The sequence below is a fragment of the Myotis lucifugus genome, unplaced genomic scaffold (assembly GCF_000147115.1).
Source record: "Myotis lucifugus unplaced genomic scaffold, Myoluc2.0 scaffold_304, whole genome shotgun sequence".
In the NCBI taxonomy this organism is placed as follows: Eukaryota; Metazoa; Chordata; class Mammalia; order Chiroptera; family Vespertilionidae; genus Myotis; species Myotis lucifugus.
In genome coordinates, this window is record NW_005871352.1 from 709,465 (window position 1) to 735,734 (window position 26,270).

The following is a 26,270-nucleotide window of genomic DNA, read 5'->3' on the forward strand; positions in this document are numbered from 1 at the left end:
CTACACCTGATTCACAAATAGCCCAGGGTGTTTGGCAACTGCACATTTTTATATGGGATCCAGTTTTTACCAACTTCTGATTCTCCACAGAGATGTCTCAGCATGTTCCATGAACTAAATGAGAGCATCCCATACCACCCAGCACCCATGCTTGTAGCTGGCAAGTGGCTTGCAGACATGCCAATGACTAGCTCATCCAACCATCCCGGTACAATTGTATACAAACAATACACATCACAGGTGGTGTTCGGACCAAGTCTTCGCTGGAGGTTTCTGCTGCTCTCAGACCTCATGCCCACTGCTGGCTCAGGAAATCTCTGCAGAAAAAGGACCCAGATCAAATCACATGCTTTCCCCTCCTCGCAGTCCACATAAGCCACAGCAGCCTTTAAGGGAAGAAAATCACATTTAGCAAAGCTACTCTTACCTCACGGTTTTTAACAGTGTGGGGCTTCTACAAAGCAGGTTGTGTTGGAAGCCAGGAGGAAAGATCACCATCTTGACCCTGTCTTTGTTCCTGTATGCATTGTGTGCAATTTCATAGAGCTGCAAGGGCACAGAAAGACAGAGACTCAAAGGCTGACCATCAGAGCTGTTGTTTTTCTAGGCTGATGGTCTTACAGCGGTACAGAAACAGCCAGCGTGAGGAGTTAGTCCCATTAGGTCAGAGACATGGAGACTCCACATTCCCAACTGGCTGCCTCTACAGCTAAAGGACTGAAAGCTGCATGACTAATAGGGAATGCTGACAGGACATCCTTCCACTGTCCATACCTCCCTGCAAGGGGACAAGGGATTGTGATGGACACACTTTGTTTGGTTAAAAGAAAAGAAACTGCCTCCCCATTTTTAGAGCCACTACAGGAAAGATACAGCAGTTCCTATAGTATCCTGGGTCCCCACAACACTTCCCGGTTCACAGACCCCAAATGAGGAGCCAGGGTCCACCACAAATGCTCCTTGGAGCTGATTAGCATGGATGCTTACTATATACACCAGGCAGCATGGCTATTAGGGGTGTAGGGAATCCCTTAGAATGTCAGAGACCCTCCTTTGGGCTCTCGTCAAAGTTTGACTGGAAGAGAAGATGGTGAAATAAGAACAGTATTTCTCAGTCAGGACCCCGTTCATGGTTTACCTGCTTTCCATTCGCCAAAGGCACTGTTCTGTCATCCTCGCCGTGAAGGATGAGGAGGGGGGAAGACAGGAATTTTACACTAGGAACAGGTAGAAGAAAAGCATTCAGTTCAAGAATTAATGCTGGGATTTCTCCTCCTCCTCCAAGTTAAAGCTTTACCAAAACATGAGTTTTGCCCAAAATACAAGAACTCTCTTTCCTTCCCTCCCAGGCATAACAACTTCATATATAACAGACTTCACACAGTAACTTATTTTTCTTCTGGGTAATACTCTCTTTCTCCTATGTACTCATGTACTTTAATTAGGTATCTAATTAATTTAATCTACTTCCATGTGATTTTCTTTTAAAATAATGAAGAACACTGAAGTATTGAATTTGTACAGAATTAGAAGAACCTTATCTTTTTCCTTACTCCACCTAATAGCATAATACTTGGAATATTATAATTAAAAGAGCCCTGGCCAGTATGGCTCATCCCATGCACCAAAAGGTCACCTGCTTGACTCCCAATCAAGGCACATACCCAAGTTTCGAGTTCAATCCCCAGTCAGGGTGCATACATTGGGACAACCAATTGATGTTTCTCTCTCTCTCCCTCTCTCTTCCCCTCCCTCTCTAAAAAAAGCAATAAAACTTTTTTTTTAAATAAAAGACTCTGAAAGAAAAAGAAAAACCCTAAAATAACAAGAACTTCCACAGGACAAAATATAACTCTTTGTGGCAATTTCTTTTTCCCCATAAATGTACAGGGTGAACATGTAATTACTGGGTTTGATTAGCTTCCTGGTCAACTTCCTACTTTGGAGGAAGCCTTTCAAAAAGGCTGTGGCATGAAGAATGTTCGTTCCTGACTCCAATGACATTCTCAAACAATACTTCCCTCCCCCACCCCCTTCTGATACCCATCCATCCCTGCCACAGTGACTTGCTGTTACTCCTGAGAAGGTTAGATCCCTCAAGTGTGTTGAAATATAAAAATACTGATAACAACTATGTATTTGCAGGTGCTCAAATTCTCCTACTACAAGAGGGCAACTTGCCAAATTCTATTCATTGGTTTTGCTGTCAGGTTAGTAGGCTGGATAGCAGATAGGTTTTAGTTACGTGCGGAATAAGGCCTAAAGTCAGGGACCCCTAAATCTACAGCTCCCTTTATGACTTCAGAGAAAATATTGAATCTGTAAAGTCATTGAATTAGTCATAAGGAAAATGCCAAATACTAAAAACTTGTAGATACATTACCCTAAATCCTAGTGCCCACCTACAGATTCTCATCTAGTCTTTCAGACTTCTCATCTACCCATTACCCATCCAGTAAGTCACATGATGGTCACCACCCCTCCCCCCCAAGAATCCTACAGGCATAGTAATAGAACAATGGACATTTTTAATCATTAGCTTACTTTTCATCATTAGGGAAGACTATTTTGTCTTTTCTCAAAGCATCCATAAGTGTTTGTAAAAATCCTGGAAGTTTCTGGTAAATCTATTTTTTTAAAGGAAAAAAACAATTAAAACTTTGCCTGCAGCTGTATAATTTGTAGTTTTCCACCATGAACGATGGTAATAGAGAGTAACTTTCTAAATATAATAAACTTGAAAAAAGCAAGATTTTTATGATTGTAAAAGTAATTCATAGCATTGTAGGGAATTTGGAAAATACAAAAGGAAACAGAAGAAACAAATCACACATAATCCCACCATCCATAGACCATCACTGTCCTCTCTTTAAAATACAAACAGCACTATTAACTTATTTCTTCATATTCTGAAAGGAGCAGTGATAGTCAATCTAAAAATTGCTTCAACAGTGAATATAACTAATTGGTTTAGTTGGGGAACAGAATATTCTGATTAGTCAAAAAATCCTGTTGAAAGTACACAATACATATAACTAGTTTTAAAGAATTTGAACTGCTGAATTAATACGGCAGTTGTTTTAAAAGGCATTTTAGGTTTTAACAATGACCACCAGACTGCAAATATAACAATTACATTCTAAACATACTGAATTTCCTTTTTAATGGCAAATTCCAGTGAAATGAATTCTAGTTAAATCGGCTTTATCATATTTTGAGGAGGTACATTGGTTTATATGCCTAAAAGTATTCATTTCAACTAAAAATCAGGAAGGGACAAAAACCCTGAGCAACATTACACCTTCCTCACCAACTTCAATTCCACCTCCAAGCTACATCCCAAATACATTCATTTCTCTCCATTCCCCTGTCACCCAGCCTAACACACCTTTCATCTCTTGCTTGAATTACACCAACAACTGCAAGTGACCCTCTGCGTCCACCCTCTCCGAGCTGTAATCCACGTCTCACAGGGAAACCAGTGATCGCTTCAACAACGTGCCAATCACATCCTGTCACTCTTTTGCTTCACACCCTCCAAAGGCACTTGGATTTCACCCAGTGTCACTTTGGCCTTTGAGGCCTGACACCATCCGGCTGCTGCCTCTACCCACATCCTCATCTATCACTATGCCCTCCCTCTCCAGGTCCGGCCCGGCCGCCTTCTGTTCCTGGAACAGGGCCCTTGTCCTTGCTTTTCCCTCAGTCCAAGTCCTCCACATTTTCCTGTGAAAGCTGGCTCCTTGTCATGCAAGTCTCAGCTCAGATGATGTTTTTCAGAGCCGTTTTCCCTAACAGCTATGGAACCTTGACCTCCCACCATCCAGCCATTCTCTATCACATACATTAAATAACTTGCACAGCACTTCTCACTATTGAAAATCCTCGTGTTGTGTACTAGTACTAGCACTTGTCTTCCGTCTCTCAAGAAAGTATGTGAACTTCATAGGAGGACGAACCACAGCCTTCTTATTCTCTACGGTATTTCTAGAACCTAGAAAACGTCCTGGTACCTAATAAGTATTTGCAAAACATGGAATGAGTCCATTATGTAAATATCCCTGGCATACACTTTAAGCCAGTGGTTCTCAGCCTGTGGGTCGTGACCATCGGAAAATACATATAGCATATCAGATATTTACATTACGATTCATAACAGTAGCAAAATTACAGCTATGAAGTAGCAACGAAAATAATCTTATGGTTGGGGGTCACCACAACATGAGGAACTGTATTAAAGGGTCGCGGCATTAGGAAGGTTGAACCTAAGCTATCATCAGTCCTTTTCTACTTACTGTGAGTGAATTTCACTCAGATTTTATTCCTTAGAGTAGAGGGGAGAGGTGAGTGAATTTCACTCAGATTTTATTCCTTAAAGTAGAGGGGAGAGGTGAGTGAATTTCACTCAGATTTTATTCCTTAGAGTAGAGGGGAGAGGGAAGGGGATTGCAATGTAATAAATGGGATGTTGCCTAGGGAAGGAAATAGGGACAGAACTGCTAGGCTGTAGCCAGTAAATACGAACTTCAGCTTCACGATTTTAAAAAGAAAAGAATGATATTCACCGTAGAAGCCATTTTTAGATTATGCATATCACTGCTCCTTGGAGTACAGAGAAATTAGAGTTAGCTGCTATCAAATGTAACTTGGTATAGTCTCCCACTATGAGCTATTGTAACATAGAGAATAGTAACTTTCTAAATATAATAAACTTAAAAAAACTTTTTTCTGGTTTTAAAAAGTAAGTCATGCCATTGGGTAAATTGTCAGGAACGTGGGTAAACTGTGGGGAATTTGGTAGGAAATGGGTACAGAATCTGCAGTGGAGACAAATGTCTGCTGCCGGTGTTGGCCTCAGGAACCTCCCCGGTTTCCTGGGTTTGTCTGGCCGGCATGTTTTGCCTGGTCCCAGAGCAAATGATTTGCATTCAGGTGCCGTCTGCAGATCCCAACACTGTCTCTCCCTCCCTTTCTTCCTTTCCCGGCCTTTCACCCATAGGCAGGGCAAGATTTCTTGTTTTGTTTACTTTTTTCTTTGTCTTCTGATTCCACCACCCCCGGAATCAGGACTCCTCTGAGGGAAATTCAATAAGAGACGCCCTTCAGCAATTCATCTCAAATTCCAAAGGCGTGAGAAGAAAGCTGGTCCAAGCCAATAATCTACTTTGTTATTCCTCACTCCTCCCAGCCCAGGTGCCCTTTGAGACTCAGAGGTCATAGCATCCCCTCCAGCCCAGAGCACAGCCGTGGGTTCCTAATTGGGTCTCCCTGCCTCCTCTCTGTTCTGGAATACCACCAGATAGATATTCTTAAAATACCAGATACATGAAAGGATAAACTCATGTATAAAATTACATTATTAGATGTGTGTTCCTAATAACCTCAAAAAAACTAAAGCAAAAATTGACAGAATTAAATAGAAATAAACAACTCCAAAATAATGGTGAGATATTTTAATATTCTTCCTTGAGCAACTGATAAAATAAATAGTCAAAAAAATCAGTAAGGATATAGAAGAATCAAATGACACAATTAATAGTCTAATTGACACATTAGAACAGCGTACCCCAAACAACAGAACACATTCTTTTTAAGCATATGGAACATTTACCAAAATCGACCATTGGTTGGGACATAAAGCAACTCTGAGCAGATTCCAAAAGCTAAAATCATAAAGAGTATACAGGGTTAGGCAAAAGTAGGTTTACTGTTGTTGGTATGGAAAATAATACAATAATTAACTTAATTTGAGAAATTGACAAGTATATTCCAAAATATATGTGGAAATGCAAAAGGTCAAAATGGTCTTGAATAAGAGGAACAAAGGTGAAGAAGTTCACTAGATATCAAGACATATTATAAAGCTACAGTCACTAAGAGATTGTAGTATTCATATGAGCATGGACAATAGACATGGGAGAAATATGAGAATCTCCAACAGACCCATGTATACATATATGTAGAGAGAGACACTGGCATATACAGACATTGGCACTGCAGAGTGATGGGGAAGGTCCATTTAGTGAATGGCACTGGGCCAACTGGAAAGCTGTAAGTACTTATACATCCTACATATGCGAAAATACATACCTGGGATATGGCTCTAAATGTAAAAGACATAACAATTTCGAGAAGATAGCACAGAAGCATATCTTCATAACTTTGGGTAAGCAGAGTTTTATTAAGCAGGACACTTTTATTCAAAAAGTATTAACCATTAGAAAATGTTGGTAAACTGGTTCACATGAAATATAGGCACATCTCTTCATTATGAGATGCCATTGAGGAAGTAAAAAAGCAAAACAAATATTTTTTTAAAGCAAAAAATAATATATTTGAAAAACAAATAATTTTAATGACTTACCCTATGACGAACTTCTACAAATGAAAAGACAACTCAATTTAAAAAGGAGCAAAAGACATGAACAAGTATATCACAAGAGATGATATCTAAGTGGCTAATAAACACATGGAAAAATGCCTGGCTTCATTAGTCATCAAATGCAAATTAAAACCACAATGAGATATCAATATGAGGGCAAAGATATGACGCAATTGAACTCTCGTGTACGGTAAGTGGAGAGTAAAATGGCAAAGTCACCTTGGAAAGCTGCTTGGCACTATAACTACTAAAGCTGAGCATATGCATTCCTTGTTATCCAGCAATTCCACTCCCAATGTATACTCCATTGAAAGATGCACACAAATTTAGAGAATACATGTTCAAGAATACTTATAACAATGATGTTATTAATTATCCCACATAAAAAGCAACTCAGATGTCTACAAACACTAGATCAATAAATTGTACTATATTTATACAATGAAATACTACATAACAATGAAAATGATCAATTACAGCTATACTTCATGGATAAAATCCTACTAATACATGTTGGGTGAAAAACAGAATACTTGTAAAATATGTAATGTTTAAAAATAAACCATGCTATACTGCTTAGAGATGCACACACAGGTGGTAACACTATAAAGAAAAAATATGTGGCTGTCACTCATAGGACGGAAAATGATGGATGTGATTACTGGAAAGTTCAGGCTAAGAATTACAGCTAAAATGGTACAGATGAGACTTCTAGTGATGCTAATTTCTTGACCTGCGTGTTGGTTAATTTTTTTATTGATTTTTAGAGAGAAGAAGGGAGGGAGAGAGAAACATCAATGTGAGAGAGAAACATCGATCTGTTGCCTCCTCAATGTGCCCCGATTGGGATGGAACTGGAAACCTGAGCACGTGCCCTGACGGGGAATCGACAACACTCCAACCAACTGAGCCACCCCAGCTAGGGCAAAGTTGGTTACATTTTGACTCAGGTGTTCAGTCTATAATTATTTGCTACATCATGCATTTTCTCTATTATGTTAACTTTCAAAATTATAAAATTTCAAAAAAGAAACAAAAGTAAGTGGGAAGACTGTATCTGAATTGCAAAATACCTACAAGTTAGTGAGTTTGTTAGTAATTACTTAGAGTAATGTCATAGATGATCAAGTAATGGTTATCTTAAGATGAATATTCAGTCATCTGGAACCAATTGAAATGTTGTATTTGTTAAATCTTAAGTTACTCAGCATTCAGTATTTTAGATTGTAGAGCAAGCATGTCAAACTCGCGGCCCATATATATTTTTGTGGCCCAGCCAATACAATGGTATGCAAGAAACATTTTAATAAAAACTTCGTTACTTAATTTTTACAATATCCTGTTATACATAATTATTAATAACGAACTACAACATTCGCTAATGACTGATTACTATAACCGTGTTGCATTCATTTCCCTTACGCGCCTTACGCGCAGGTGCACCATTTCTCTCCACTAATACAAGCAGCGAATATTTTAGCAGCCGATGGCCACGTCATTAGTCTTGGATTGACTTGTTTGGTGTGTGCAACAGGAAATATTTCACTTTTGGAGAACAAGAAAAATTAGGTTTATTTGCATTATGCTTATTAATTTGTGCAGTTATTCAGTGTCTGGTAAGTTAATGTTCAAGAAAAATATTAATTTTTATTAAAATGTTCTATTATTTTATGTTAACGATTACTCATTTATTTCAGCCCTTTGTATTCAGCATGTCTCTATGGAAATAAACCTACGTTTCTATGAAAATTGAAGCTTTTTTTGCGGCCCACATAAACTTAAACCTTGTTTATTTGGCCCATATTAGCCTTTGAGTTTGACATGCTTGTTGCAGAGATTCCTGTATTGAGTTGAAGCTTAGACATTCTCAAGATTCTGTGATTCTGTGAAAGAGCTATCCCAGAAGTAATGCGCTGCCCTTCTCTGAAACAGTTAAGCAAATTCCAAGATGTTCTAAGATGATTTATTGTACAAAAGATTCCAAAAGTAGACAGTTGGAGAAAAGTGCACCTACATTGCCTTCCAATATTAGACAACAATTTAAATTGTGGGGCCATGTATTCCTTCTGAGAATCTCTCCTATTTTCTTTCTCTCTCTCTCTCTCTCCACCCCCCACCTTCTTATCTTCCTCCCTCTCACTCATTTGCTAACATTTATATGGATGTATGACTATAAGCAATTGAGCATTGGGCTTGAAATAAAATTACAAAATTTGGATAAACTGCACAATAGATTTAAAAAACTACATCTTGTTGCCCAATTCCTTATATCTTATCTTCTTGGAAAGACTGTCTCCTCTACATGGGATACTGTATAAAATCATTTGGCAGCTTCCTTGGATTCTCTGGAGGCTGTCTTATCATAAAATTATGAAAGATATATGGCTGATGGTCATAGGACTAAAAATGATGTATGGGATGTTTGGTTTCACTTTTTAAAAGAATAATAATACATAGATAAGCCTAACTTATCTACTAAAAATTGTAAAAGATAAGAAAGAAAACTTTGGCTTTTAATAAGCTACTCAATCTATTAGAAGAAAATAAAAGGACTACCAAATCCAAAAGCCGTCAATCATGCCCTTCTTTAATTGCAACTGGCTAATACCCTATCTCAAGTTAGAGTAACTTAGAGGCATATAAAACTAGTTAAGAAAAAGAATGTGGTTAATAAACATAAATGTGTGGAAACACTGTGACATCTTGTGAAGATGAATAAGAGACTCACCTTTAACAAGGGATAATTGATACTTGCAGTCCACATGTTGGTAAATGGAGCTTCCAGAACAATAGCATCAACTGGGGATCCTTGAAAATATAAAAAAGAAATAACTCCCCTATCATATTTAAATATCACCTTCCCTAAATAAGGGGTAGTTAAGGTCTTGTACATCATTTGTGAAGCTTACTAATAATGCAAATTCCTGGACCCCACTCCAGACTTATTGAGTCAGAAATCAGAATCTGGGGGGGGGGGAGGGGGGATGTGAGAATGTGCATTTCTAACAAGCTCCCCCACCCACCAACCAAGAGATTTCCCTGCACATGGTAGTTGCAAACCAGTACCTTCTTCTAAAACAAAACCAGATTGTCAAGCCTTGGGTAATTTTAGAAAGCAAAGTACTCTGGGAAGGAAAACTGTTGAGCAGTCCATTGTTAAGAATGTGCCAGAGGCTGATTAGGTGGTTTTGGCCAACACTTTCCCAGAGAACAACTGGAAAATGTGTGTCAGATGAGGATATGTGCATGTGTATGTGTGTGTTTGAAGGCACCTGAGGGCTGCTAAATCAGTGAGATTTTGAAAGCCAAGACCAAAAGGAAATCTCAAGAACAATCAGAGGAAAAAGCATTATCTTCAAAGGAGCAACAGTAAGACTGGCAGCTGACTTCCTAATGAGACAGTGAAACCCTGAACGAAGTGTTGGAATAAAATTATTGACAACCTAGAATTCTATGCCCAGTGAAAATATCCTTCAAAAATGAAGATGCAATAAAGGCATCTTCAGATCAAAACTGAGAGAATTCATCACCAATAGACAGGCAGAACAAAAATCCCAGATAAAAACAGAGAAATGCTGAAACTAATAAAGAGCAAAGAAAAGTAAATCTAAACCTTGGCTTTTATAATATAAGAAGAACAGTGTTTTATGGAGTGTGTATAGAGAAAATTAGAAAACATGATAGCAAGAGTTCGTAAGTTGAGGAGGTAAATGGAATCAGAGTGTCCCAAGGTCACTGCATTATGTAGGAAGTGAAGTATTCATTTATGTGAGAATTTAATTCAGATACTGTAAGTGTCCACACTGTGAAGGAAGTGACAGGGAGCCATGAGAGCTTAGAGGAGCATTGAAATAATGCTTAGTTTCTTTACATACGTAATTAAGCTTGTGAATAGCAGGTGAGTTGCTCTAAAATGCTTACATAACTCCACCTGACCTGTATTGCCAAGTAAAGTTTAAGATATGATGCAAGAGATTACAAGCTTTTAATGCTTGTCAAAGTCACCTGGTCCTATTCACAGAGATTCCAATCATGAAAATAGATCCAGGAAACCTGTGTTTTAAAAAAAGCATCCCCAGGAGATTGTGATACAGGCAGTTCTCAGTACACTTTTAGAAATGCTGACATAAATATTATATAAGAAGGGCTGCAGAAAGCAAGCCTTGCCTGTTATTCCATATGTATTATTTTCCTCTCCTGTGATCCAAATGACTCCATAATAACAGTTATTATCACTTCACAATGAGCACTCTTTCAAAGGTAATTTTAAGTCTTTCCTTAGTATTTATTTTTAATTTCATCATCTTGAAAAACAGCTATTGTTTTATATTAGAGAGAAAAAGGAACGTTTGCTGCACTATCAGAAACTGCCTAAAGTTGGGGTGCTTTAGGTATCTCTGGGTTGGCAGTGTACCCAATAGTCTCGACTCTTTTCAGTTCCCCATCTCGAGCCAGGAAATTATACTACATAATCATTTTACAGTACCTTTCTCTTCTAGTACTCTCGCAGCATTCGTTACAACTCTGAAAAGCAATGAAAATTAGTACATATGTGAAGCCGTGACTTAACAGTCAAGTAAATGATACAAAATGCGACACCCAGTGGGAGCATCTGAAGAAAGCTCTGGAAGCTCTAGTTAGAAAATGCATAGACACAACATTTTGCACAGGGTTTCCAGGGGTCCCACTGACTCTAAATTAAGAATCCTTTTCCTTAAAACTCTCAAGGAGAGCTCTGCGGTGGGCTTCAGGGTCACGGATAACCGTAGAGCTCCCGTGTTTTATGAACAGGGCAAGGCCTCCAGCCACATGTGGGAAGTGAGAGAAGCCAGAGAGTCTCTGTCCCCTAGACCAGCGGTCACCACTGGTGGCGAGCCAGCACGGCCATGGCATACTCAGCCCCAGGGCGCCTTATGTGCTGCGCCAGCTCAGCCAGGTTCGGTGAGCCTGAGAGGGGCGGTGAAGGATTAAGAAAAGACAGACAAGAAAAGAAAGCTGGGTCTGGGTGGGACGCTGCCCTCTCTGATGGAGAGAGACAGCGCCACGGCCTGTAAGCCGTCTCTTTATTTTATAGCCAGATTCCACAAGGCAAAGTAAGGGTGTGGTTACAACATTCTCGTGGTTTTCGAATCTACTCAGTTACATGCACCTGAACTCTATCAAGCCCACATCACTCAGACACGTGAGGCCACGTGTTCGGACCATAGGTTCAAGCTTACAACTATGGCTGTTGGCTATAATTGTGCTGGGAGGGCTTTGCCCTCCAAGCTGGGACTTGCACGTGGACATGAGAGGACTGTGCCCTCTCATTAGTCCGAGGCTTGAACCTGTCCAAACACTATAGCCACTCTCCACAGTCCGTGAGGTCTGAAAGGTGGGTGACCACTGCCCTAGAGTATTGCTCCTTTCAGGGCTCACTCCTGCCTGGAGCCCCAAGGACCCACCTAAGGACCCACCTGCAGACCCCACTTACCCGGTACCCAGAGAGTGGCCCCAGAGGCACACGGGGGTGCTGCCACTTCTTGCCTTGGTCCACTCATAGACACAAATAGCGTCCGCAGTCAGTCCCTCCTCTGTGGGCTTACCCGTAGAGTCCCCGAACCCTGGCAGCAAGGAAAGGCAAACACAGTATCACCGCCTCCAAAGTGAGAATCATCGAAAGCCTCCTGCGTCTGGAAAAATCTGTGTACACTGTTCTTAACACATACCTCTGTAGTCAACAGACAAGACGTGAAAGCCACCATCGCTCAGCACCTAGATGACAAAGGAGCTGTTATCTTCAATTAGAAGATGCAAACAGAAAAGGTTTGACACTTCCATAAGCCTAGTTGTGACAGTTTAATAAATAGGGAAAAGATTTATTTTTGAAATCTGGTGTTTTGCTTCAATCTTGAGATGGCCAGACTCAATGGGAAGTAAGGAAAGCAGTGTGGCAGCGCTGGGTCCAACAGCCTGGGTCCCAGTGTGGCTCTGCCACTTGCCAGCTCTGTGACCTTGGGCCACTTGCCAGCTCTGTGACCTTGGGCCACTTACCACTTAACATTTAAATATGCAATAATATTATTCTGAAAAGTGAAAAACAATAGTAGCTGCCTTCAGGATTGTAGGAAGATTACATGAGATGACATATTAAAATATCTTGGTACATAGTAAATGTCCTTTTTAAGAATTCCCTTGAGAAAAAGAACTCTACACAGAATTGTAGTAGAGGCAATCAAATAAGGGGGAGATCATTATATTAAATACTAGAGGCCTGATGCACGAAAATTCGTGCAAGAGTAGGCCTTCCTTTCCCCGGCTGCCGGCACCAGCTTCCCTCCGGCACCCGGGACCCGGGCTTCCCTCCTCCAGCCGCTGGCAGGCAACTGGGACCTGGGCAGCTTCCCTCCAGCCCTGGCTTCGTCTGGAAGGACGTCCAGAATGACATCCGGAAGGATGTCTGGTCTAATTAGCATATTACCCTTTTATTATTATAGATAAACAGATAAAGAGTTAATATCAATCAAAGATAAAGAGATCATTGGATGATAGCAAACCACTGCCAAGCCCCATAGACAAATGAGGAAAGAATATGAAAACAACTTTGAATTACAAAGACAAAGGGAAGACAGAGAAAAGGACAAAATTTACTTTTAAAACTAAATCCTCACAACAGTCCCATAGGTAGGTATTTCCCCCATGTAACAGATAAAGAAACTGAGCCTTGGAGAGTTTAAATAATCTGTTCGCATTTGGTCACCCAAATGTCTAGAGGCAGAACCAAGATTCACACCTGGGCCTGCACATGTCCAAATACCGTGCCTCCTCTCCCACGCGTAGATGTGGGTGGCTGAAACTCATTATGAACTTTTACATACAAATAGAACTAATAGCCCTAACTGGTTTGGCTCAATGGATAGAGCATGGGCCTGCAGACTGAAAGGTACCGGGTTTGATTCTGGTCAAGGGCACATGCCCGGGTTGCGGGTCCGATCCCCAGTAGGGAGCATGCAGGAGGCAGCTGGTCAATGATTCTTTCTCATCATTAATGTTTCTATCTCTCTCTCCCTCTCCCTTCCTCTCTGAAATCAATAAAAATATATTTTAAAAAATAGAACTGATAAGGAGAAAATAAATGTAACTTTTCAATACCTATTTAAACTACATTCATTCCAAAAAAAGTTACCTAAGAAGCAGGGCAGTTAAGCATCCAGGGAAATAGAAATATCCGTGTATTGTTTGTGACACTGTAAATTGAAGGACCACTTGACAATACAACTCAAGAACAATAACAGCAACAGAGTCTAAGAATCTATCTCTAGGAAAAAAAATCCCGAAGAAGAATAAACTTAATGCTTAAAGTTTTCTGTAGCAATTTTATTTCAAAGTAATCGCCTATCCAAATAAGTAAACGAAGAGCTCCGGAAGTGTGGTCAGGCGGGACAGGATGACTATGGCTGTGGTATCCAGAATCTGCCCGGGGGAAGAAGTGCTATCATACCTTCCCACCCACCCCCGCCGCCACAAGGATGACTACACCTCCAACTCTTCTTTCTGTGCACACAGGGACCTACTACTCAGCTCTGCCACGAGTGGGAGGAGACATCAGCTTCACCACCACCCATGTGGGCAGTGCAAAGAGAGGGATGCAGGATGGAAAGCAAACCTAAAAACTAACAGGCATCACCACCCCAGGCAAAACTGTATCCAGCCCACCACTCCTCCGCCAGAGGAGCTCTGAGAAGGCAGTGGAGAGAGGAGCTTCCTGTCTGAACGGGGGAGGGAGGATGAAGAAGGGGCTGGGGATTCTGGGCCCCACAATTACTGTTAAATCGAGAAAGAGTGGAGGTGGGAGCTGGCACGTGAGAGGAGAGATCAGGTCTTGTGGTCAGTAATTGGACAAGCTGCCTGGTCACCTGCGGCAAAAATTACCCAACTGGCGTGTGGGAGAGGATCAACAGCCTGCCTGACCGGCTCTGAGTCAGAAGGCAGAGATGGCGAGTGCACAGCCTGCCATCTCCCTCACACCTGGAAATGCAGGGGCTGCCCCCTCAAACGGAAGTCATAGGACAGTCAAGTGTGGCCACCATCCACTCTGCAAAACCCTTTATGGAGCTGAAGCCAGGGCCTGAATGACTTAAAAACAGACATTCTCTGTCTCTACCCTGTATCACCAAAAAGGTTGTTTCTTGTAGGCGTGACTTTCACACCTAGTACAGGATGTCCCAAAAATGTATACACACTTTGAATGATTATTAATTCCAATGGGTTAAATCGGACAAGAAAGAAACATCAATGGAGCTATCAGCTGTAAAGTGTGTATACATTTTGGGGGACACCTGTATATTCTCTCAATCCATCCCCCAGCCCCCAGAAAAATCAAACAAACATGTCATCAACTCCATCTGCTAATGAAGGCAATGCATTCACGAAAGCGTTTTGAGACTCAGAGATAGTCACATCTACTTTGACCCCCCATGGTCAAGGCTGGAAGAAAAGTCCACTCACTCATGGGACTTTGGGCCCCAGACACCAAACCCACCCTGGGGAGCTCTCAGTTGATAACCTTGCCGAAGCTGAGGAAGATCTACGGCCCTAGCCCAGAAAAGAATACATGGAGACATAAAATGGGTGCCTTGGGGCCCCTTCAGACATACCTTTACGAGATTAAGCCTGTGACGAGCTGCCCTGTAGAAAAGGTTAAAAAAAAAAAGAGCAAAATTTAGGAATTGGGAAGACAAATTCAATAAAAGTCGCTATCATGCTGCTGGCATCTGATCTCATACCTTTCTTCTTCGGGATAGAGAAATAAATAACAAGGAGAAAGGGGAACGGATGTGTCAGGGGGATGACTGACGGCCCCTCGCTGCTGCCGAGCTCCTCTGCATGAATGCTGGGTCCCAGATCTCCGCTCCTTGTCACAGCATTTGATGACTAAGCATTAAATCCATCTCCTCACACTCCTACACAGCAAAACTTGTTTCTAAGGATACTTTCAGGAGCTAACGGGAAGTTCCAGAAAGTGGCTTTTTAGAACAAAGGATGATATAGTCATGTTCACTACTCTAAGATCTGCCTGGTCCCTGTCCACTCAGCCACCAAGTGCCAGATGAAGCAAAGGAGAGGGACTCGCATCCCTGGAGGTACAAGAAACATTGGTTTCCAGAATAACCATACCATACGTGAATGAAACAGAGACAAAGTTGACTCAAAAGGCAGAGACTTCTTTAAAATTTTGTCTTAGAGCCAAGTTTCATAAACTTTAGTGGGTCATGGAGCCCTTTGAACATGTGGTTAAAGCTATGGACTCATTTCCCAGAGGGAAAAGGATATTTACATTTCAAATGTAGTTTTGGGAGGGGGGTCATGGCCCTTCTTGGGCTTTTATGGATCCCAAGTCTAGAACCACTGTTTCCATCAAGGTCCCCCATAACCTCCGTTTGGCCCCCTTTCAGCTCAGTACTATTGATGGCAAGCTGAGACTTGCGGGCAGGGGCCAGGAGGAGGCTGGGGCTGACCCCTGAGCGAGTAAATCTGTGATGCCTGAAGCAATAGCAGATGCACCAGTGGGGCAGACAGGAATTGTGATCTGCCTGATCCTGTAAGTAGGTGCATTGTAACACCATGCGCAAGTCCGCACTATCAGAACCACGTTGAACCACGTTGGGAAATGTTAAATTCGCAGGCAATCTCTGTAAATGTGACTCTAAAATGGACACCTCGAGAAAGCCCTTGAGCAAAGGCAAATCTTCAGAAGAGACAGTGAGAAAAAGAGACCTAGGCAAGGGAGCCCAGGGACAGATTCCAGACCTTGTCACTTAGTTTGAAGCGTCCCTCCAGAGACAGAGCCAGGTCAGTGGGTCTGCGAGGCACACTGCCCCGCCCCCAAGCTGAGGAGGCCCAGTCACAGCTGATAAGCGTCACCCACCACAATCACAGGCCACCGATGGCTCTGGCAGCACATCGAAGGAGAGCCAGGCTTCTGGGAGGCGGTCTTTGTCACAAAGTAAGGTTGGGACCACAGAGGGGAAGCTGAGGCATCAATATTCTAGGCCAGAATTCAGCACCCATGGTCAGAATTCCAGGTGATCGCTCCCAGGAAGTCCATACTGTTGATTAATAGGATTCATGCTATTTCTGTGAAAAGACCACTGATATGGAAATTGCTCTTCCTACCTCCATATGTCAATGCCTATTCCCTTTCCAATCAACCATGGGGTCAATCCGTCATTGCAGACACTCTCAGGGAATAAAGGAACCACTTCGTTCCTGGAAACTAATATCTAAATCTTGGAAGTTATTGTCCCTCTCAGCTAAGGATCCACATTATTCTACATATAGAACATATGGATTTTGTTGTTAAATAGAAGCCTACTGCTAGAACACCATCAAATTTCAACAAAGAAAAAAAAATATGTGGCGGCATGCTTAGAGTGGAAAACTGAGCCCTGCCTTTCACTCCCCTACAGAGCTGAAATGCTCTCTGTCGCTCTCTGTCTCTTCTCTCTAAATGAATGAGTGAGTGAGTGAGTGAGTGAGTGAGTGAATGAATGAATGAATATCCAAGCAAGGGCACTGACCTGTGTTCTGCACTGCCATGAAAATAGACAATAATTGGGTTGCCATCATGAAGGGCTGCTTCATACCAGCAACGGTCCTTCCCTTTAGCATCTTCCCCCCGGCAGCTGGGAACTGTGTGCCTGAAGAGCAAGAAAAGTTTAAGAAAAGTTTTTAACAAACATGGACAGAGAGAAGAGTTCTCTATCCTCGCCAAAGTCTGAAACACTCCTTATCTCAGTCAGATAGATAGATAGATAGATAGATAGATAGATAGATAGATAAGTTTACACAGATAAATGTTTATCTAAGTAGTATATGCACATGCCAAACATTAAACTATAATACTACAAAGCGTCTTATAATGAAAACCACTACTGCTCTACCCCATCTCCCCCATGTACAGAGACAACTCCTTTTTACCATTTACTGTTTTAGTTCTTCTGACTCCCACACCTAATGATCTTCCAACACTGCAGTTCTTGGGTTCAATCCATCAAAATGCAGTCCATTGAGTGGAACCAAGTAAAAGATAACAGATATTTGTGCATGCTATTGGTTTGGCTGAATAGACAAGTTGGAAATAATTTATAGGGAAATCCGTTTAGGTGAGAAAAAGAACTATCACATGAAACTAAGCTATTTTACTCAAGAAACCCAGTGACTTTGTGATTTTTAAACACCTGTCTGAGCTTCAGTCCCTCCACCTTGTTAAACCAATGAATAAACCCTGAAAATATAAACACTGCCATGTGACATGTCATAAGGTGACTTGGAGAACGGGCCACATGATGACAAGTCCTCAGTCCTCTAAATCTTTAGAGGCAGAAAGACTCACATCAAACCCCAGGGCCTCTGCTCTGAGAAAACAGGTACCACTGCCAGCAAGAGAGGCCAACTAGACAGTCCACTCACCAAACCAAGGATCAATGGGGTTAGGATAAAGAATAAAAAGATTTTCCAACTCCAACATTCTTAGCCTAACTGTACTCTGCAGTTTCAGAAGAAGTTATGTGAATCTATATTGGTTCCTAAACCAATGATCACATGTTTAAACTCGGGGAGATGAAATATAAATCAGCACTGGAAAATTGGCAGCCAAGAACAAGTAGTAGAACCAAACAGAAGAAGATATTGAGATTAGCATATTTAAAAGGCAATAGAATGCTCATGACTTTGTTTGACAAACATTTATTAAGTGCCTTCTCCGTGCCCAGCACTGTGCTAAGCAATGAAAACCCACCAACAGAGTCACCTATAAAAGATATAGTCTTGGTCCTGGCCAGGTGGCTCAGTCGGTTGGAGCATCATCACATACACCAAAAGGTTACTGGTTCGATCCCCAGTTGGGGTGCATATGGGAGGCAACCAATCAATGTTTCTCTCATACATCAATGTTTCTCTCTGTCTCAAAATACAAAACATATACTCAGGTGAGGATTTAAAAATAAAAATGATATAGTCTTATAAGGGAAGACAAACACAGATAATCATACAAACATTCCTTAAATTACAGTGGGAATAAATGCCATAAAGGACAAATACAGGTTGCCACTAGCATATGCCTAAAATGGGGATGAGGAAAAGCTTTCCTGAAACTTACCAATCTAACACCCAAAGGGTGAGAAGGCAGTAGTTAGGAAGAAGGCATGAGCAGAAGGAGCAGAGAGATAGAAAGAATTGTTGCAGACAGACAGTGTGGCTTGGTAAGCAAGGAGGCCAGTGGGTCTGCAGCACAATGGAAAGAGTGGTTGGTGCAGAACAAGTCAGGAGAAGGGGCCAGGGCCAGGTCCCCCAGGCCTGGTGAAGGACCCAAAGCAGCACAACACCTAAAAGTTGTCACACTCCAAAGGAAAGCTCCTGGAAAGCTCATTGAAGCAGGTCAAGTATCAATACAAAGGGAAAGCGCATGGAGCAGCTCCCAGGTGCCTCCAAGGAACATCAACCTCTCCACCGGAAGTAGCACAGCACTGCTCACCCTTCCCCTAGTAACACGAAAACCAAGTCCATAGGCAACCCAGGGTCCAATCCCTGCACTCACCAGATTCCCAGAATCACCCCGGGTTCAACCTTGATATAGAAGTTCACTGTGTGGGGCATCTTTAACTCCGGCTTCTTTAAGTCCACAAGAAATGGCGCTTTGACTGGAAGGCAGAAATCATTATCAGCTCCCAGAATCACATTCAAGGTGTGTTTGGTTTTTTATCACAATCAAAAAAAGTAATTAGTCTCACGGTAACATGTTTCTCAGTTGCAAGCTACTACACTAAATTCTTAGCAACATATTTTACCTCTATTTTTTGTAAATGACATGGCATTTTGTACATATGTGTTCATGATAGTTATGTTTTCTTGCTCTAATTTCCCTTTTACCTGTATATAAAGTATAGTATTAGGAATATGGTATTTTGCTACCATAAATTCTGTTTTGTCAGTTACTAAGCTACTTACCCCAGCTTTATTCTGACCTATGGTTGGTTGGTCTATCCTTTTTCATTCTTTTCTCTTTCTGTGTCTTTTGTTTTAAGTGTGTCTGATGAAGATTATATAACCTTGGAACTTGTTTTCTTAATCCAATCTGAGCGTCTAGGTTTTCCATTGATGAGCTTAAATCATTTGCATTTATTATATATATATATTTCAACCACCTTATTTCATATTTTCCATTTCTTGGTGTGTGTTTTTCATTTTTTTCTCTTTCATGATTTCCATTTGGACAGAACTACTTTCCTTCTTTTGGTTTAAAAGGAAAACATCCTAGTTTTGTTTCTATGGTAGTTACTCTTAATGGAAGCAAAGTATTTTATTTTATAAACTAGGACTAGCTTATAGAAGAATTGGCCAAAAAAAATTCTAAAGCTAGATTTTAAAATAGCACCAGTGAGTGGTAGCTCATAGTAGGGAATTTATTCAATCCTTATCCTTATCTGAAGCTAAAAGCAAAGGAGACCATTCCCCTAAAAAGGTAAGAGGACCTAAAACAGGTAATGAGTGTTCTGCTACTGTCAAGTGCTACTTTTTAAAGTGAAATGTCCAGGATGAACATACACCTGGGGACATGTAGGTGAGAGTGTTACCCATGTACTAGAAGGACTATGTAGTACATTGACTAACACAGCACTCAGTCGAAAAGACATGGGAAAATAGAGTCCTGCCATCAGCATCTCTTTCTCTTCTCTCTCTCTCTCTCTCTCTCTCTCTCAAAATATAGGCAAGAAGAGGAAGTGAAAAAGAGAATACAGTAGGCAGTAAAACATTCACATTAACAGTTGATTTGAAGACGGAGCGCCTTAATTGGAACCCTACCCACAAGGCCATGGTTTTCTATCTCCAACAGATTGCAAGGACTTATGCTAAACCCCAAAGCCAATAGTAAATTGATTTCAGACCATTTAACTTGAACCACAATTTTATAACTGACGTGTCTTCTCGTTGTGCCACAACTTTAAGGGCAGTGAGTTCCTTATTTGGGAAAAAAAATATAGGCAAATTCATGAAGGGTATATACTTACAAAAATTAAAATAAATTAGCATGTCCATCAGAGGAGGGAAAATGTGTTCTTTTAATGGTTTACTAGTAAAGCTGTTGTACTGAGTGGCAATTTTCCTTCCGAGTGTTTCACAGCATTGTGGAATAGATCTGCAAGATATCGTGAAACAAACAAGGTATTGAAAAAAATCAGTCCCGGTTTTGTCTAAGTCATGTTTTTTCTCTTAAGGTCAAAATCAAATTTCAGAGACCAACACAAGGAATTACAGGTAACTTGACATTTAAGTATTTACAGAACCATACGTAATTAGGGCAGATCAAGACTGGGCAGGCACTAAGGAGAAACAGGTGAGGAAATCAATAGGGCAGGGCCCCAACCAGCTGTGAAAAAGCCCAAGAATGACAGGACAGGAGAGGAGGGGACACCAGGCTTATGCCCTCACTGTAGTCCCATAGAAGGACCCCAAAGTCATCAGGAACCAGGATTCAATTTAACAGTTGCCACAGTTTTTAATTATATCATAATTCAGTGCTGTATGTGTTAGCTATTATTCTTAGTCTAAAGCATTACGCAAATAATCATCAGAACATCACTCTTCTGACTGGGTCTCAGGAAGAAATGAGCCGATAAGAGAAAACTCCCACTTCTGATATGACATCCCTGGTGAGAGGGACCACGAGAAGCAGGGTGGGGAGAGAGGAGGACCTGGAGGTCAGCTACAGCAGGGCTGGGGCCTGGCCAGGGGAGCACATAGTGGGGTCATGCATATTGTTTATCCTACTGTTCCCTGTGTCACAAGCCACCTAAACTGGGAGCCGTCAGCCGACAAACTATGATTTGTCCATGAGGCATGACTAATGTCACTTCGGTCTCTAGCCACATCTCTCATGAGGGTTGCGTGTCTCTTACCTTTGAGAAACAAGGGATAGAGGAGGTCAGTGTAAACACCTCCTGTTTCCAGTTTTTGTCCACATCCCTTTCCCTACTGTGAGCAGTCAATGTAAAGACTGCTCCCTATAGTCACACTGTGAGGTCAGGGGTGCTGAAAAGCACTTTTGATGAATTGTTTCCCCTACCCGTGGTCGGCAAACTGCGAGCCACATGCGGCTCTTTGGCCCCTTGAGTGTGGCTCTTCCTAAGCCTTAGGAGTACCCTAATTAAGTTAATAACAATGTACCTACCTATATAGTTTAAGTTTAAAAAATTTGGCTCTCAAAAGAAATTTCAATCGTTGTACTGTTGATATTTGGCTCTGTTGACTAATGAGTTTGCCGACCACTGCCCTAGACCAGAAGATAACTATCATTACCTGTACTTTGCAAATGAGAAGACTGACAAGTTAAGTAACCTCCCCGAGGTTACACAACCAGTGAGTGCCACAGCCACGTGCACCAGGTCTGTCTGACCCCAGAGTTCCGAGATGACCTCCAGTGAGCTGTCACACTCCTGGCGAGTTCATCTGGCCACCCAGGCACGCAAAAATGAGCCCCGGGGACAAGGCCGGTCTCTGGCAAAACTCAGCTCTTGGAGAAGGCTGTTTCAGGACCCTCTCCTCCCATTCTGCACGTTTGCCCCCTCTCAGGGTTCCTTCCTACCCCCGCTTCCTCCCTACTTCCTGCACCTATATTCTCAGGAGCCTTCTGATACCAAAGTATCAAAGAAAGACCTCTAAAAAAACTTCCCTCCAGTGTTAATAACTTAAAAGTCAGAGCGCTTATATGCCTTTGGAAGAGGCCTGGAGGGAGGCGATAATGATTTTCCGATGGATTTCCAGCAACTCTGCAGGGAGTGGAAAAGATAGGTGGGCAAAGGGTAATGAATAGCTCTTCAAATACATCAGACATAGGCAATTGCCTACTCATGAACCCAGCAAGAAAGAAATGAAAATGACTGTTGCATAATATTTTAAAATAGCCTCCATGAAGGTGGTAGAAGGGAGAGGACGTTATTGTTCTGATTTTTAAAGATAAGACATCAAACCCCAGAGAAGTCACTTTGAGCCACAGATCAAGCCAAACGGGCAGAATTGAACACAATCGGAATTCTGACGCTTCCTCCCAGCTGGCCAGCCCCCGCTTTCATTCTCCTGGCTCTCTGAACTCAGGCTACCCCGCCTGTTAGGCTCCTGCTAAGTTATCTTTTGAAAGTAGCGGGGTGCTTGGGAGGCCGAGGCAGTAGAAGGAAACATGTTCCTGTTTTGAAAGAATAATTCATGCAGGACCCTTCTCTCAAATAGCTGAAGGCACTTCTGTGAGAAAGAACAGAGTGGCCGGACCCCTGGCGTAGGAACGGCGCTTCTTTTAACTAGGGGATTGTCAATTTGACTTCCCCTAGATCAGGAGGGATCAAAAGTCACCCGTGGCTGATAGGCCTTATTTGAGCGGAGGATGCAGCGTCAGCCCACTCCCTGCTAATGGGCAGCCACATCAAACAGCTACCTCGATGCTCTGTGCTCCTTCGCCTGCCCTTTGATCAGCGGTAGCTGTAACTGCACAGCGTCCCGCAGGAGCCACAGGACCTCACTGGATGAATCTTACTGGAGAAACCTGGTGGGGCCTGAGCTGCTACAGGGCAAATCATCCATGCCTCATGCTCAGAGGTGTCTACCAACCAGCTCTGGGATGCCCAAACCTAATCACATTTGGCAAGACAACTCCAAATATGAAGGCATGCTACATATCCACCACCGGTGCCCATTCATTCAGCCAACATGCACTGATCGCCAAGCAGCAAATGACATCTACGTCCTCCCCTCTTCCTTCCTCCCTACCAAACCTTCCCCTCCCTTCCCATCCACTCAAGTGTCCCTTCTTTGTCAAAGCCTCCTAAACACATCTTCCTACGGCGACCTTTCTTCTCTTTTCACCCCTCCCACAAATTATAATCGGAGCCTTAATTGTTGTCTGATTGTTTTTTTATCATTAGCCCTGACTTCCCAACTCTATGCCAGGCCCCGGACGACAAGAACCACGTTGCTTGTATTACAAGCCTGGTAATGCTTCTTTTACATTCCACTCTGGCCAGCACAGAGCTGAGCTCCATAAAGATTTGTGGAGCAGCAGGTTGAAACGGAAATAAAAGGTGCACAGCAAGCCCTCATGATGTGAGCTGACCTGCAGTAACCGGCTCTGAGAAACCAAAGCGACCCAGGATTCTGGGTATTGGTCTGGGCCTCAGCCTCAGCACATGTCAAGTTAGATCAGTCATTTTCAGCTGAGACAAAGAATGCACTGCTAGTATTTTATTCCTTCAGGAAGCATCCCTTGAGACTTAGTTTTAGTAATTAGTAAGGCAAGTTGTAGAGGGTCCCCAACTCCCCATCTCCATTCCATTATCAACAAAGCGACTTGTTCTCTAAAAGCATGAACTGCAGCTTTGATTCTCTGCCAAGTAAATGTTAACCCATCAGCCATCAGCATTACAGAAAGCACTAAGGAGAAAGTCAGTAAATGCCAGTTTTCCCAGAACAATGGACCATATCCGGGAGATGAGGCCCGTGAATATGAAGTTTGAAAAGTGCTGTCAGGCCCTAGCTGGTCTGGCTCAGTGGATAGAGCGTTGGCCTGCGGACTGAAGGGTGCCGGGTTCGATTCCAGTCAGGGGCACATGCCCGGGTTGTGGGCTCGATCCCCAGTAGGGGGCATGCAGGAGGCAGCCGATCAATGATTCTCTCTCATCATTGATGTTTCTCTCTCCCTCTCCCTTCCTCTCTGAAATCGATAAAAATATATTTTTATAAAAAAGAAGAAAAGTGCTGTCAGTTGGAATATTCTGACTGGTGTTCAGACCCAAACAAGGGGCTGGGCCTGCACTGCTAGGCCCAGGGAGCGCTGCTCTCTGCTCCCTGCCCTAAGCCACAGAAGGAATAGGAGACAAGATCCGTGTTTGTCTTCACAGCTTGGACGTTCCAAAGTGAAGTCTCTTTGTCGATGTGAGTCTTGGATATTTCATAATGAACAAAATTAAACAAAAACAAAAGTAAACAGCCTGGCCAGCACAGCTCAGTGGCTGAGTGTTCACCTATGAACCAGGAGGTCATGGTTTGATTCCTGGTCAGGGCACATGCCCAAGTTAAAGACTCAGTCCCCATTATAGGGAGTGCAGGAGGCAGCCGATCGATGATTCTCTCTCATCTTTGAATTTTCTCTCTCTCTCTCTCCCTCTCCCTTCTTCTCTGAAATCAATACAAATATTTTTTTTAAAAAAAAGGTGTGGGAAACTGTTTATTGCCTTCACTATCTGATAAGCATAGACAGAGACCCCCCCACCCCCAAGGCTGGGTGCCTTTGAAGCCCTAGCAAAGGTCGGAGCTAGGCGCCACCTCTGTTTGTCCAGACAGTGGTAGCTGAAACTACTCTCCCATTTATTATTATGTAAATCCTTGCTGATGGGCTAGTCTGCCTGTTAATGGGGGGTCGCCTGCCTAAGGGCTATGCTATGGGTGCATCCCAGATCAATAAAAGCTTGGTGAGGCCTGAGCACGGGTGGAAGTCCTTCCCCTTGAGTTGGACTTGCCCGCCTGGTCCCCTAATATTTCCAATTATCTCTTGTCTTTTCATTTTCATTTGTGTGCGGCTCTGCTTCCAGGTCCTGAACCCTGACCCACGCGGGATGTGGGAAGGAAACACCCAACAAAAGGTAAACAAAAATGCCAATAACTTCCCACACCAACAAAACAAAACAAGATACCCGAATTCCTGGGTCCTGGGTCTCCAAGCAACACCTGGCTGCAATGCCAACAAGGCTGGTAATATACTGCTGGTGGATTCAGGTGGTTTAAGGTGACTGTTTAAGCCAGTGGTTCCCAACCTTGGCTGCACATTAGAATCACCTGGGAATCTTTTTAAAATCCTGATTTCCGGGCCTCGTCCTCCGGAAATTCTGCTTCTTTGTTACTAATGTTGTGGCCCCACCCCATAACAAAGCCAAGGATTGATGGGAGGAGGGAAACAGAAACGCATCGACACAGGCATTTCAGATTTAAAGGATGCAAGAACGCGGCCCAGGTGATGCCAGGTTATGGTTTCAATGTCCTACTCATCTTCAGCATTGTGGGGGGATGTTTGTTCTTTAAATACAGGCCAGAGAGTTCACACCCAGGGAGCCTTCCCCTCCGCTTCCATCTACCAGGGAGACCCTTGACCTAAAACAATGCCACCCAAGAGTACCACGTGGACTATAATGGTCAAGGCAGATAAGCGAGAGGAAGCTGAGCCATCTTTCTGGAATCTCTATTTCAGAAGCCCAGAAGGATAGTTCTTAGAAAATCAAACCCGGGAGTCTCGGCCACGGTAGGGGCTGAGGCTGAGGATAAGGGTCATCCAAAGAGCCCCCGGTTCACAGGGCCCTGGGGCCTCTGAAGCGCCTCCTCCGTCCGCCCAGGAGCCCCAGTGCCGGCCCTGGGCCCCAAGGAGGGCCTTGCGCTCCCTCGCCCTCCCTCCGCCCCTCCCTGAGCGGCCGCGCCGGCACTGCGCTCGCTCCCGGGGCGACAAGCGGCGGCACGCACTCACCGCACGTTCCTCACCACCATGTCCCACCAGGCGGCCACGCTGTACTCCTCGTCCACGCAGTCCTCCCGGTCCGCGCAGTCCTCCCGGTCCGCGCAGTCCTCCGCGCGCCGCTCCATCGCGCACCGCCGCCGCGGGAGCTGCTGCGGGGAGCTCGGCTCCATCGCGCACCTTGTCGCGAACCGCCGCCGCGGGAGCAGCTGCCGGGACCCAGGGCCGCACCCGCCCGCCCCCGCCGAGTCCAGCCCGCCCTCCAGCCCCGCGCAGGACCGCCACCTGCAGGGCGGCAGCCGCGGGCCGCGGCCTGAGAGCGGACTTAGGGATGCCTTCGGGCCGCTGGAGGGCCAAACACAC

The 26,270-nt window shown here is 43.2% G+C and overlaps 1 protein-coding gene across 1 annotated transcript; it reads right to left on the reverse strand.

Moving 5' to 3' along the window:
* Positions 1-31: 31 nt before the first annotated feature.
* Positions 32-26,080, reverse strand: ABHD12B (abhydrolase domain containing 12B). The gene is made up of 13 exons (XM_006100250.3): positions 25,920-26,080; positions 20,431-20,558; positions 18,960-19,062; positions 16,942-17,061; positions 15,019-15,049; positions 12,091-12,136; positions 11,856-11,985; positions 10,869-10,906; positions 9,111-9,190; positions 2,545-2,627; positions 1,139-1,217; positions 428-546; positions 32-317 (listed from the first exon to the last, which is right to left on the reverse strand). The coding sequence occupies exons 1-13, from the start codon at positions 26,078-26,080 to the stop codon at positions 290-292; spliced, it is 1,146 nt and encodes a 381-aa protein (XP_006100312.1). The 3' UTR covers positions 32-289.
* Between the last annotated feature and the right edge of the window lie 190 nt (positions 26,081-26,270).

Excerpts from the sequence above, each read along its gene's own strand:
- ABHD12B (XM_006100250.3), bottom strand. The coding sequence starts at position 26,080 with ATGGAGCCGAGCTCCCCGCAGCAGCTCCCGCGGCGGCGGTGCGCGATG. Across the intron at positions 20,559-25,919 it reads ATGGTGGTGAGGAACGTGCG|ATCTATTCCACAATGCTGTG; the intron begins GTGAGTGCGTGC and ends GATATCTTGCAG. Across the intron at positions 1,218-2,544 it reads GTCTTCCCTAATGATGAAAA|TGTAAAATTCCTGTCTTCCC; the intron begins GTAAGCTAATGA and ends ACCTGTTCCTAG.